The sequence below is a fragment of the Misgurnus anguillicaudatus genome, unplaced genomic scaffold (genome assembly GCF_027580225.2).
Source record: "Misgurnus anguillicaudatus unplaced genomic scaffold, ASM2758022v2 HiC_scaffold_29, whole genome shotgun sequence".
In the NCBI taxonomy this organism is placed as follows: domain Eukaryota; kingdom Metazoa; phylum Chordata; class Actinopteri; order Cypriniformes; family Cobitidae; genus Misgurnus; species Misgurnus anguillicaudatus.
Window position 1 is genome coordinate 5,473,390 of NW_027395279.1, and position 14,975 is coordinate 5,488,364.

General features: G+C 34.9%; 1 protein-coding gene across 1 annotated transcript; it reads right to left on the minus strand.

The window, feature by feature from the left end:
• Positions 1-4: 4 nt before the first annotated feature.
• Positions 5-14,734, minus strand: LOC141362750 (butyrophilin subfamily 1 member A1-like). Its single transcript, XM_073864964.1, has 6 exons — positions 14,677-14,734; positions 14,142-14,492; positions 3,265-3,537; positions 2,126-2,263; positions 845-895; positions 5-531 (listed from the first exon to the last, which is right to left on the minus strand). The coding sequence occupies exons 1-6, from the start codon at positions 14,732-14,734 to the stop codon at positions 5-7; spliced, it is 1,398 nt and encodes a 465-aa protein (XP_073721065.1).
• Positions 14,735-14,975: the final 241 nt, after the last annotated feature.

Genomic DNA, 14,975 nt, shown 5'->3' on the forward strand with positions numbered 1-14,975 from the left:
CTCATTAGAGATCACAGATGATGAGTGGGGCAAAGTCAATATTCCCAAAGACAGGATATAGTTTCTCATTAAAAGATTGATCAGTAAAAGAGTAGATATGACACATAGACTCCACATCATAAAAAGAGACTCGACCCTCCTCATAATCCACAAACACCCCGACTCTCTGAGGATCTACACTCAAGGTAAGAGGAACAGATGGACCCTCACTAGCCCGATACCTTCCATATCTCGAACCAGACATCCAGTATCCATTCTCAGGATTCAGACAGATCTCCCCCTTCCTCTCAGCAGATTCTCTGGCCACACCCACAGCCCAAACACTTAACCCCTTCACCTGCACCTCATAGTAAAAACACCCTGAGGTTAATCCTTCATTTCCAAGAACACATGTACGGTTATTAAACTTGTTATTTGACTTTTGATCTCCATCCTTTACTGTTCTTGATTGTTGTTCATATCTCACTTGTTTCCCATCATCAGACACAATGAGATGTGGATGAGCTGAATGAGGATCCAGAGTCACATTCACTGTTAAAATATTGAGATTTCTGCTTTACAGATGAATGTTGTAATAATGATGATAATAATATTATTAGTTTGTGTCTTTCTATAACACAACATCACTTTACAGAGAAATAAACAAACATAAACACACTGCATAGAGAAAATTAACTGAAAGAAAACAAGACAAATCTGAACAATAAATAACAACAAATGAACACAGATGAAAAATATAAAGAGGATAACAAACAAATTCAATGTGACAATAAAACCACATACAGTCTCATCTAACAGCTGTAGATCTATAACACTTTAATGATGTCATCAAACTTTAACTTACCTGCAAATTTTCTTAACAGTGATTTCACTAAAAACAGACAGACAGTAAAGAGTTAAACACAGATTATAACAGAATTATACTTAAGATTGAGAATGAGATCAAAACATTCACCGTAATATCTAATAAATCTGTTTACTTACATATGATATGACACACAGTGTGTTAAATGGTTTAGCAAATGAAAGTTTGTCTAATAATGAATCATTTATTAAAGACATTGAAAATAAACTCACAACTTCTTACAGTTCCGTTCTCTATCATTGAAAGTCTCTCACGTTCTAGAGGTTTCAGAGAAAGCAGATTAAGTAAAATAACACAACACATTAAAAAGAAATTAAAAACAACAATTACAAACATAAACATTTAAATATTTTGTCATGTTTTAATTAATGATTTTATGTTTATGTTGTTTATCGGAATTTGATCTGATCATCTAAACTTAAATCACACAACAGACACACAGATGTTTGTGTAAACATTTACAGTGCAGGTGGATAAAGTTTGTGAACTCTTGATCATAATGTCTGAGTTTCTCTCTTTTATCAGCAGTAACATTCACTGAGTGTTTCATGTATTGAGTGATTATTTCAGCTTCAGATCAACACAAGAGTCAATAATATTTCTGCACTGATCCTCTTTACATATTAAACTCTTTATGTCCATCAATATTACTGAGATTTCCTTATGTATTTTTATTTGAGATGATGTTAAAGTATCTCAGTCAGGTTGAGATCAGGACTCATGGGTCACTACAGAAACTGTTTTATCTTCTTCTGTTAATCTTGAAGTACAGATGACCGCACAACTCCTGATAAATGTTTACTGTAAATGACAACACACAGTCCAGGACCTAAGACAGCAAACAGCTTTAAATCATGATGTTTGTCTTATTGTGAACTGTGAACATCAAGACTGTTAGAAATACTCTTTATAACTTTATATAATTCATACAATTACAATACAGCTTGAAGTTCATACTGGGCAGTGATTCTTGTCTTCAGTCTTGTGTCATTGATTAAACTTCATGTTAAGTGTAATTCACACACATTTATTACTCTACACTGTAAATATGTTTAACACATGTTTTTAAATAAAGACATAAAACACATGGAAACCCATGTAATTTTAATAAAGATTATAAGATAAATGTTTATGTATCTGAATTACTGTCAAATTAAATTAAATACAGGTGATTATAACATGAGTATTTATTAATATTTAATGAATCAAAACTGTTTTTCAATTTACAATAAATTAATAATAACCAACAGACATAATTACCATTTTTTACTCTCTGATCTTCACTCTTTAGTTTCTGATCTTCACTCTTTATTCTCCTCTCTTCACTCTTTAGTCTCTGATCTTCACTCTTTATTCTCTGATCTTCACTCTTTAGTCTCTGATCTTTTCTTTGTTGTTCTGAAAAGAAAAAAAAAACATTAACCTGATATAATTATTTCTTAACAACTACAGGCATAACAACTAATGTACAAACATCCAACATTATTTTATAAAGATTATTTTCTGGTTTGAATTTGATTTACCCACTTAACCCTGTGATGTATTTACAGGGTAATGTATGCAGTTCAGTTTACACCACACAGCACAGATCATTAAACTGTCTGAAAAAATGGTGAACGTGATTTCACCAAGTAAGATGTGATCCTGGATCAACACCATTGTTGGTCCTGGATCAACATTTTCATTAACCAATCAGATTGCAGGATTAAGATTAGTGTGCATGTTAGATTTAGGTTTAGGATTGGGTTAGGGGCTTTTAAGAAATACTCCTCAAACTATTATTTCACACTAATTTGAGGGGTTAAAATTGTTAGGGTTTGAGTTAAGGGTAGGTTGGGGTGTCTCTGATTAAAACGTTGATCCACGATTAACAAAAAATGTTGATCCAGGATCACATCTTACTGGGTGAAATCACGGCGACCCTGAAAAATATAAACTCTTGACTTTTAAGCACTACAGTATGAGAAGTGAAATCTCAGATCACGGTGTGTTCAGTTGAAGATAAAGTGAATCTAAACCTGAAAAACTTCACACTGAACTCCACTAACTGATGAGATGTTCAATGCTGACAAAAACAAAATTTCTTTAAATCTAACTAACATTTGGTAACACTATATACAGTACATACATTATAATAAATACAACAAACATGAATGTTACCTCTGTGTCTATAGATGAACACAGCAATCAATATTACAGTGATCACACTGAGCACAGATCCAACAGAAATCAAGATCACTGATGACCTCCAAGAGTTAAACATTTTACCTGTAAAACAAAACTCTCTTTATCTAATATCATTGATTATATTCACTTGAATTATGAATATTTTCATGTATTATAATGCATAAAATAAACAAAATAAACCACATAATCAGAATCTGTGTTTGTGTACTTACTTGATGTAATAATCTCAGTCTCCATCATGTGATGTCTCAGTTTGACTCTACAGTGATATTTACTGTCTCTGTTATATACAGTGATCATGTGTTTCACTCTGAACCCATCTGTCTCTCTCTGTGCATCTATATTTTCAGATGTCAAAGTGACTCCTTCACTGTCCAGCCACACAAGATCAGGTTCAGGGTTCCAACCTTTAGATTCACACTGAAGATGAAGTCCACCAGAACCATCAAATCCATCTACAGTGATGAGTGGAGGACTTCCTACAGCTACACATAACAAAAACAAGAAAAACATTCATTTGGTAATTATGTTTTGTCTATAAATCTGATTATCTTCTGGCTTATTGTGATTATGACAACATAGAAGCACTAAACGCTGAACATTACTTACAAGTATAAGAACAATAATGTAGGACAAGGTGGACAAGAGTTCATTTTTGGAGCTGGACCATAAAACAATAAAACCTCATTCTGTGTCTATTTTGAGAGACCTGTTGTCTCTCTCCACAGGGGTTACGGATACCCAGGAACTGATCTGTTTTTCACCCCCTCTCTTTTCTCCCTTAAGGGTTTGGTTACTGGAAATATACTAAACACATGTAACATTGGGTATATCATATGGTGTGATGCTACAAAGGTTTCATCTTCATGTTTGGTTTCGTTTTAAAGGTGATGGTGCAATGGTTAAAAAGGTCTAATTTCTATAATGTTAAGAGAAAGTATATCAAAGTTTAAAACTTAAGACATAATCTGTACTCCTGTGATGGGTGTCAACTCATGAGGAGATCTAGATTACAGATGGTTAACAGTCCCATTTGGTGCTCCTTTAGGTCACGAGAACCGACCAACCAAATCCTGATTTGAGATGTTATTATTCTTTGTCTCGTTCTGTGTATATAAGGTGGCTTGGCAAGAGACTCTGGGAAGCATTCTTTAGCAAGAATCTTCCCCACACTTTGGGTGTGTGTATTCAAACATAATGGAAGACATCTTTAACAAGAACCTTCCTAGACCACTTTGTGTGTCTTTAATTGCCAGGTATGATTTGAATTTTGTGAAACGTTCATTTTTCTATGCTGATCTTTTAGTGAATGTTTTGATATATTTGTAATTGATTGATTTGAATAACCAAATTATTGATTTAAGTGTAACCTGCCTGGCAAAATAAATTGTTAATCTTTATTCAGTTTAAAACTTGTCAAGTCTTTTCTTGTATTCTAAGTATTTAAGAGAAAGATACCGAAGGGGGCCTAGATTAGGAAAATGACCTCTATTGAAAATATGATGTGTATAATTGCCTCACTTTATAGGTTGGATGGAGAAATGCCTCAACCTAAACTATAGATGGATCCTCTTATTTTCAATGTGTTTTGGAGAAACCTCTACTTTTAATTTAAGTAAGAAGGAGAATGCCTCTACGCCCAGCTGTATGGAACTGCCTTAGCACCTTCAGGATTATAACTTATAATATAATATTTATAATAATGATAAATATAAATTATGATCAGCATCAGAATAATATTGATATTTTATAAATTGGAGTCAGATTATAATTTAAACACAGAGATCAAAGAAATTAATTTAATCATGATATGGAATTATTCTTCTAGAAGCGCTGAGGAAGGAACGAACATGAGTCCCCTTCACCCACTCCACTTGTATCTGTCGTTGGGCTTGTGGGTGGTACCTTACAGCTTGGTGACCCCGACGTGATGACGTATACCACGCGACGTGATGACGTAGTACACCCGAACAAGTGACGTGATACTCCAGGAAGCTTTCCAGCGCGACATTTCAACCATAACAGAGTATTCCATTCATCGCAAAATAGGAGGTTTAAACGTCTACTTTTCTGTCTGCAGCTGTGTTGGTAAGTTGATTTTATTTGCCAATTAGAAATGTTGAGGGTAGTGATGGGGAAATGAAGCTTCGAATGAAGCACCGATACTTCTCTTACTGTTTCGAACCATGATTCGAAGCCTCAACGAGGGTGTCGAAAACAGCGCCATCTTTTGGTTAATGAAACATATAGCAGTTGCTTCTGGAAAAAGCTCCGTCAATGAAGCAACAAGCTGATGAAATTCAGATGAATATTAATATTATGTGTACAAATAAAGCTTAGACAACATGTGTGTGAATGGTCAATATAATAAATGTATTTACTCATTAAAGTGTGGCAATAAATTCCAGTATGAGTTAATATTCATATGATTCAATACTGTATTGTACAGAAAAATGTTCACACGCACATAATAACACACGCGCACACAAGTATAAGTAAATACAATACTATATATACAGTATTATGTGGACCAAGATGTGAATAAGGCAAATAACTCATCAAAAACCTCTAGGGTTCGAACCTTCTGACACGCAAAGCGAAGCGCGCACGTGAATGAGCAGAAAGTGAAGCTTCGTTTGTCATTGGTCACGTGATTATAACGTTAACAACACAAGCTTCGAATCAAAAGGTGTGTTCGACTTCATGCGGCGCTGCGCAGACCGATCGGCGGCTGACTTGAAGCAGTGCATTCCGGTTAGTATTTTTGTCCGACTTCAGCTGGCGCTGCAGGCACGTGATTGTGTCATATGGCTTTTAAGTACCGCGAGAGCGGTTCGAGATCAGCCGTCTGAGTTAGCCAGCGCAGTTCCCGAAGGGGAGCTGCACGGGCTGTAATGACGACACAGCTGTTTCACGATTGGTCGGATTCACCACATGACAACAATCACGTGTATTTCGTGTTTATTTTCACGCCCTCAGTTCCACAAATGCTCACAAATCTGTATTTTTATAACAGTTAAAGCTATTTTCATGTAGTCGCGATGTTATATTGTGTCATCTTCATCAAAATAAAATGGATAAAAAACGTAGACCCCACTACATTGGTATTTAAATAATATATGCTTATGTTGAACTCTTTATTCTTGTAAAAACACTGCTGTAAGCCTCTTCAGTTCCACTCATGCTCATACACGGACATTCAAAACAGTATAATTCACTTTTTATGTAGTTTACATCTTACAAATCATGTTTAATGCGATTAAGCAAGCAAACGGCACGTGATCAGCCATGCCTGACGTAAATGCAGCAAGCTACGGGAACCACAGCGCGTCCGACTTCACGTCTCCGTTTTCAGCTCCTCCCCGCCTGCACGCGGCTAATCTCGCCGATCGGTTACATCCAGCCACAGCCGATGTCGAACACACCTAAAGCTTCATCTGGCACGCCCACTTTTGCTCGACACAAGCTCCGAAGCCTCGCTTCAAATGTAACATGACTAGTTGAGGGTGGGCATAAACGCACCCGTATGTTGTAGAATGGGACGTTAAACTCCCATTGAAAGTCCGGAGAAATCCGGTTAGGCATGAAAATTAGAATAACAACACAGCTGTCAGGGAAATAGTAACAGTGAAATAATATATTTCCTCGCGTTCCGAATCAAATATCTTCTCCTGCGTTTACACTCAGTAGGAGTGAATATTACATGGACTAATGACTAAATGTTATTGTGGTACATTACGCAAAGTCGTAAATTTGAGTCTAAAAGTGGAAACATCGCCGTGGTGATTATGTATTTGCGTTGTGGAACGATCTCGCAACTATATCTGAAACCCGTAAAGTAAGTTATTAGCGAATATCCGTGAAGAATAAAAGTCCAGTCGGATGACAAAACTCCGTGCCCAAGTCAATGCGTCCACGTATGTAAACAAACCTGCGCAAAACAGGCGATAATAACTCTGTTAATGGAAATACACAGCATGACAACAGCAGTGTAGATGAGGATAAATTCCTTTTCAGCAAATCAAAGAGCTTTTGTTGGTTAAAGCAACAAAAGATAAATTTCAAATGGATTAACATCTTCCAAATTTTATTCTGGTTCTCAAATAAGGGTTAACATTGAATTAATACAGTAATAACTACATTTGAACTCCCTGTATGAGATTTTATGTTGTTCACAGCACATGTGCAACATTTAAAGGAACAAAATCCTTCAGAGCAAGAATTAACTTAATTAAAGGGATGGTGTTTAAACTACAGTGTAAGTTAAGGTGTTTGCATATGAGAAGTGAATTTCAGGTTTACATGATTGATATGACAAGAGCAAATGTTTGTATTAATCTTTATAGGATCAGTAAATGCAGTAAACTATACAGTTTACATACTATACATGATGAGTTAAGGAGATAATTGTAATTATGGAGAATGAAGGAGAGATGGAAGTGTATAAATGATTGAAGGCAGCATTGTTGGGGTTAGAGGTACAGTGCATGCAGAGTGGAACTAAATGTTGGATATTAAGCAAATAGGGAGATAAGTGTAGATAGAATGGAACCAGGAAGTTTTGTTGCAATTCCTTTATTAATGCAGGATTTCTCATTGTGTAAATAAGGTAAATTGAGCGAAAGTTTTGACTGATGCACAGTAAGATAATGATGAAACTGCTAAAATGATCAATAAAACACATGTGATCTTATCTCACTGAGAAAGAATCACCACTGAGATCAAAGGGCTTAAACCCCCTCTTAGAAAAGATTTGCTGTTTCTCCTTGTTTCAAGGGAAATATTTTAGCTTGGTTGTAACAAATAAAATACATCATTATTTTCTGTGAATTAATCAAAGTGATTTAAGGCCACAATTAACATCATTATATACAGTACAGTGTAGTCATCAGTGTTAAAAGTTCTAGGCTTAGTTTTTTCTCTATGAGATCGTGGAAATTGTTATTGAGCAATTTGTTGTCTAATTGTCTAAAGATTGTGAAATTTATAGAAATAGATATTATAGCTGAGTCCTAAAGTCACAGCAGGAATACAGAATTCCTGTTTAAATTGAATCAGTCAGAGCTAAAAGTCTTTTTACACTTCTGTATCTGTATGTCTTCAGGTTAAAAGTTTATGACTTTAAAATCTAAAGCAAAATTTGTGCCTTACGCTCTATTCATTGATTACTTTTCATATTCAAATAGAATCACATCTAAAGAAGACTTAATGAGACCTCAGCTAAAACATGAGAAAATTGTGCCCAATTCCAGAGGGTCACAAAAAACCCCAGCTGAGCAATGAGTTAAGCTCTGTACCCAGCATGTGCTGCGGTTTATTGCACGCTAAAAACAACAGAGAACTGTTGCTGTTAGTGGACCTGTTAATGCAGCTGCTACTGCAGGGTCAATTCACAGAAATGTGTTCTCAATTTTGCAAAAGTACCATCATTCTAGAAGCCCTTGAGACCAGTTATAACATTAATTTTAATTAATATTATTTTTAATATAATATAATTTATATTATAATTACATTATAATATATATTATATTATAATGGCCAGACAGGCCTAATATGGTGAAAAATGATGCATTACATGCATTTCAAACTTACATGATTAAGACCCACAAAAAGGCCCAGGGAATATTTAGATTCAGATTTATTTGGTCCACTATCTCGTGCCAAAACGGGGGTATGTGTATGTTTTTGCTTGTTGTTCGTTTTGTTGTTTATTTGTTGTTTGTTTGTTGTTGTTTATTGTTGTTTGTTTGTTGTTGTTTGGCTTTGTTTGTTGTTTGTTTGTTGTTGTTTGGCTTTGTTTTTTGGCTTTGTTTTTTGCTTTGCAGGAACACTGATAATATCATGGCACAAGATAGCAAACCAAACAACTCTTTTATAAGTTTGAAACATCAATTTAAACTGAATCTGATCAGTCACTATACTTTTATAGTTGGTTGAAACTGTGGGAAATGTTAAATCATCAAAAATTACAGTCCTACAGGTCACAGAGATTGAAAAGTTTAATAGTGTGTACCATAAACAGACATCACAGCAGTTAAACATATGAGCTGACGGTACTGAGAACAACTCAGAGTAAAGCCATTTAAGTTTAAGATTAAAATTAAAGTTAATCCAAAAAAAATTTCCCCAGCAAAACTGGGACTTCTTATGCTCATAGTTTAAATGCAAGTGCAGTTTATGGTGCTATACACACTCAGACTGAAACAACATAGTCAAATATAACAGAAAATTCCCAACTTAATCTGGCCTCTGAAATTAATTTGCAGAAAGTAATGATACAAATCTTCTTATCAGGAAGAATTTACACCCTAATGCATTGCTGTCATTGACAGCTGTGTGGTAGTGACATCATTGTAAACTAAAGATGATGCCATATCTTAATGCAAATTGCCCAAAATTTTAGAAATTAATGTTTCTTTGTGTGTTATCTTAACTTTTTTCCTTTCAGGTGGATTACTATGACTCCTTAAGAGTCCTGACACTAGAGACGTGTCTGAGCCCAAATACAGGCACAAACCTAAAATGCAGGAGGTGGGTGTGATAATGCTTTGAGGGGTCATACACATCTCACAGTAATAAACTACTATATTCATTATCAGTGTTGGGCAAGTTACTTCCAAAGTGTAATACATTATATATTACAAATTACTGTCATTTGAAAGTAATTAGTTACATTACAATATTACTGTCTCTGAACTGTAATGAGTTACACTACTTTTGCATTACTTTGAGTTACTTTCATCAAAAGAACAGAAGTATGACTAAGCATTATAAAATGTTAAAATGTAGTTTGTTGCTGCTTATAAATCTAGAAGTTATGTGTTGGCCCTCGAGCTTTGAATAGGCACTGAAGACTTATGGCAAAATACAGTAACAATCACTGTCAGAATCAAAAACATAGACAAATGATCTGGTAAAAGTCTGGTAAATTATGGTACACATACCAAACACAATAGAGCCCACTATAATGCAACCTATGGCTTAATAACATGGCAAGATACGCAACCTCTTTTCATTTCTATTCTTAAGTGATCACATTTAATTCAGATTCACAGCACAAACCTGGCATGCACTGGATTGACACAACTTATCAAAAAGTACTATTAGAGGATCAGGCCTCAAGGAATACAGCTCATTTCAGTACAATATAAGGATAACATGTAGGCTAACATATAATTGCTTAATAAAACACAGACAAACAGAGGAACACTGCTTTTGCCAAACAATGAATATAGGCTCCCATACAAAGGCTGGTAAAACTTTAAACAGTGATGTTTAAATGTACTAAATTATATTTAGATAACCATGTTATGTATAACCAAGTCTTCACTAATGTTATGTTGTAGTTTAGGTTGCTGTTTGTAATAAAACTGTAGATAGCATAGGAATAGCCTAGCACTGTAATCATAGCAAAGCTTACCTTGTCATTGCTGGTGTGATATGGATTTTACTGGCAACATTTGTAAAAGTCTCTTTACTTCTGAGGTTCAAGCAGCACAGGAGACCGATATAAACTTTCTGTTGCTTTTACTTAGTGCTCTTATATGCGTGTGCGGCGCTACCGGACCTGATTGCGACCACTTTAGTCAATGCTTACGGCCGCGGACTTCTACATGTCTATATTTGACGCGCACCGCGTCCAAATCGCATTTCAAATACAAAGTTAAAGTAAAAATGAACATGTTGCATACAGCACGTGGAAACAGACATACGCTGCGTCTCAAATCGCCTACTTCCATACTATATAGTAGGCAAAGAGTACGAGAAGTAGTGATTTTCGGCCACTATATAGTATAGAAGTATGCGGTTTGGGACGCAGCCATAACTATTACACGCAGCTTTTTCATGTGTGGATGCTGGTCGCGCGCATTGGTCAAAAATAAAAAAATTAAAATAACACAGTCTAATTTTGAAATGCATTGTTGTAACGCGCTCGTTACTAAGACTGTAACGAGTAAAATATTACCAAAATTTTATTAGTAATGCGTTATATTACTGCGTTACAGCAAAAACTAATATATTACTGTAATATATTATATTTTGTAATGCGTTACTCCCAACACTGTTCATTATATGACCTCCCGATGTAGCATCGGATTAAAATTGTGCAACACAGATTACTTTAGGTTAGAATCCACCCACTTCCAGGCATGAACATATAATGCACATATTTTCACCATTGCAACAACATAACACTGCGACCTGGTATAAGTTTTAAAACTATCCAGGCTTAAAACATCACACATATGTATGATTAATGACTTATAATCCAAACTCTAGAGTTTGTCATACATGCAAAACCATTTAGCATCTCACACATAGGAGAGAAAATTAAAGGTCAACTTATGATTTTAATTTAATGATAATATAAACTATTGGGTCAATTTTCTCTTGAACTAAACATTTCAGTGTGCATGGAAAATATGTATGGTTAAAGTCACACATCAATTGTTTTGTCTCTGATTGTACAAATACAGGTAAAATAAGAACTATTAATTGATTACATAGGACCTATTTCAGATTAAAATAAGTAAGTGAAGAATGAAATGGCTAGCATGGCTGCAGACATGTCTAAACATTTCAAACTTTACAAAATGGTTATATTTGAAGTGCTGGCACTTCTAGTGATCAATCATATAAATCAGACTCCTAACCATTGAATGTGACTAAACCAACATATATGTACAGAATTATTTGACAACATGCAAAGAATTATTGACAATGGATAAATAAGAAATTCAGAAATTATTTGATTTAAGTTTAAGTTGTCTAGGTATGTTTTAAGTACTTAATTGAATTCTTAGATATACATGGTTAACTTGCATTTCAAGGTTTTGAATAATTCTATTATTATTAAAATTATAAATATATCATATTATATATACTTTAGTATAAATATCTGTATTTTATATACATATAATTACATTTATTTGTATTATATTTGAATGGTATTGTTATTATATGCTTTAATGATGTATACCACTGGTAAATATGCTAGTTAAAATAACTTTTGCCACTCTCCCTTTAAAATACACAGATTATATCAAAATTCCACTCTATGTTCAATATGCATAGGGGTGAAGAGTTTGGTAATGGGATCACCTTTTGGGACAAATTATTTTGAAAAAGGAAAGTAGACCTTATTTACCATTCGCACCAATATCATGAAACATCTAATAATGTCATGTGTTGTTGTAATCCTTCACAACTATTTCCTTCCAAGGAAAGTCAAGTTCATCAGTGTTCAGTCATTTCATGAACATGTGTATTATATTCCAATTCCCTCTCATACAGTGGTACATTCTCAGTGTGAGGAATTCCTTCACCTACGGAGGTCTGACTTTTATATCAAAAAATACCTTCTGCCAATAGGTAACAGAGGACTGTTCAAAAGGTCAGAAAAATATCCAGGGAAGGACTCCATTAGAGACAAATGCTTCTAAATGGTGAGAGGAGACAGCTTCCATGGACAGAGCACATGCGTTTGGCTGACACAATGGACTTTGTACAACAAATTTCAACCAGATCCAGTTGGGAGAAAATCTAACTACGAGAACCACAGAGATTCTGTCCATCACAGACACCTGTTCAGCACAGTTAAGTTCCTGCTTTGATATCTGCAGGCATTGTTTAACATTACAGGTGTTCATCTTGAAAAGACTGTTACATTTACAGAAGATGTATGGAGACCAAAGATGTCCACCCAAAATGACCCCTCAGGTACTCTGAGAGTGCCCCAAGGGGTCAGGGAAGGAATTGTAGGACAAGGTGGACAAGAGTTCATTTTTAGAGCTGGACCATAAAACAATAAAACCTCATTCTGTGTCTATTTTGAGAGACCTGTTGTCTCTCTCCACAGGGGTTACGGATACCCAGGAACTGATCTGTTTTTCACCCCCTCTCTTTTCTCCCTTAAGGGTTTGGTTACTGGAAATATACTAAACACATGTAACATTGGGTATATCATATGGTGTGATGCTACAAAGGTTTCATCTTCATGTTTGGTTTCGTTTTAAAGGTGATGGTGCAATGGTTAAAAAGGTCTAATTTCTATAATGTTAAGAGAAAGTATATCAAAGTTTAAAACTTAAGACATAATCTGTACTCCTGTGATGGGTGTCAACTCATGAGGAGATCTAGATTACAGATGGTTAACAGTCCCATTTGGTGCTCCTTTAGGTCACGAGAACCGACCAACCAAATCCTGATTTGAGATGTTATTATTCTTTGTCTCGTTCTGTGTATATAAGGTGGCTTGGCAAGAGACTCTGGGAAGCATTCTTTAGCAAGAATCTTCCCCACACTTTGGGTGTGTGTATTCAAACATAATGGAAGACATCTTTAACAAGAACCTTCCTAGACCACTTTGTGTGTCTTTAATTGCCAGGTATGATTTGAATTTTGTGAAACGTTCATTTTTCTATGCTGATCTTTTAGTGAATGTTTTGATATATTTGTAATTGATTGATTTGAATAACCAAATTATTGATTTAAGTGTAACCTGCCTGGCAAAATAAATTGTTAATCTTTATTCAGTTTAAAACTTGTCAAGTCTTTTCTTGTATTCTAAGTATTTAAGAGAAAGATACCGAAGGGGGCCTAGATTAGGAAAATGACCTCTATTGAAAATATGATGTGTATAATTGCCTCACTTTATAGGTTGGATGGAGAAATGCCTCAACCTAAACTATAGATGGATCCTCTTATTTTCAATGTGTTTTGGAGAAACCTCTACTTTTAATTTAAGTAAGAAGGAGAATGCCTCTACGCCCAGCTGTATGGAACTGCCTTAGCACCTTTAGGATTATAACTTATTCTCTATGTATATTTAAATAATTAAGAGAATGAAAACATAATAATGATAAATATAAATTATGATCAGCATCAGAATAATATTGATATTTTATAAATTGGAGTCAGATTATAATTTAAACACAGAGATCAAAGAAATTAATTTAATCATGATATGGAATTATTCTTCTAGAAGCACTGAGGAAGGAACGAACACGAGTCCCCTTCACCCACTCCACTTGTATCTGTCGTTGGGCTTGTGGGTGGTACCTTACAATAAAACAGGAGGTTTGCTCACCTTCAACTCTGAGATCAACAGTGATGTCATCACTCCTGGATTTGGACTGAATAAAACACTTATAAAGTCCTTCATCAGAGACTTTAACTCTTGATAGTTTAAGTGATGTGTTTCCTTTCTGTAGTTCATCTTTAAACACTTCAGTTCTTCCTCTGTACGACTGAAGCTGATTTGTGTTTTTGTCTTCGTGATCTTCATAGAGATGAACTATTGAGTCTTTGAGATCAAGTCTAAACCACTCGACTCTCATGTTTACAGCACTGATGTTGGGTTTGAGAGAACAGGGCAGAATCACATCTTCACCAGATACAGCGAGAAGAAGATCTACAGGTCCAACAACAGCAAACTGATCTGTAAGAGACAGAAAACAGGTCTGAAATCTGCTGTCAGAGAGGTGTTGTGTGGTTTCATTGTGTTAAAATTAAAGAAACCATTCATGAAAAATAAATGAATAGTCATTGTTTGTAACAATTGGCTTGTAAACAGTTTTAACCACAAAAAGTTAATATTATAGTTATAATGTGTGAATATTTACCTGCTGTTGAATCTGTGATTCCAATAATAATCATCAGAGTCACACAAATGAACTCCATCACTCCACAACACAGCTTCTCAAAAACATGACAAAATAAAAAATGTTTTTAAACACAAACACATTTACAAAAACAAATACAAACAAATTTGTTCACAATCATCTATGCTGTCTTAATAAATTCTGATCATGAGAGTTTGTGGGATCAAGCAGAAAGTTGTTTAATTTTACTTTCACTTATGATCTCATACCTGAAGTGTGAAGCTCCTCCCCTCATTCTGATAAACAGGAGTTAAATTTCT

Excerpts from the sequence above, each read along its gene's own strand:
- LOC141362750 (XM_073864964.1), bottom strand. The coding sequence starts at position 14,734 with ATGGAGTTCATTTGTGTGACTCTGATGATTATTATTGGAATCACAGAT. Across the intron at positions 14,493-14,676 it reads AATCACAGATTCAACAGCAG|ATCAGTTTGCTGTTGTTGGA; the intron begins GTAAATATTCAC and ends TGTCTCTTACAG. Across the intron at positions 2,264-3,264 it reads GACTGAGATTATTACATCAA|AACAACAAAGAAAAGATCAG; the intron begins GTAAGTACACAA and ends TTTTCTTTTCAG.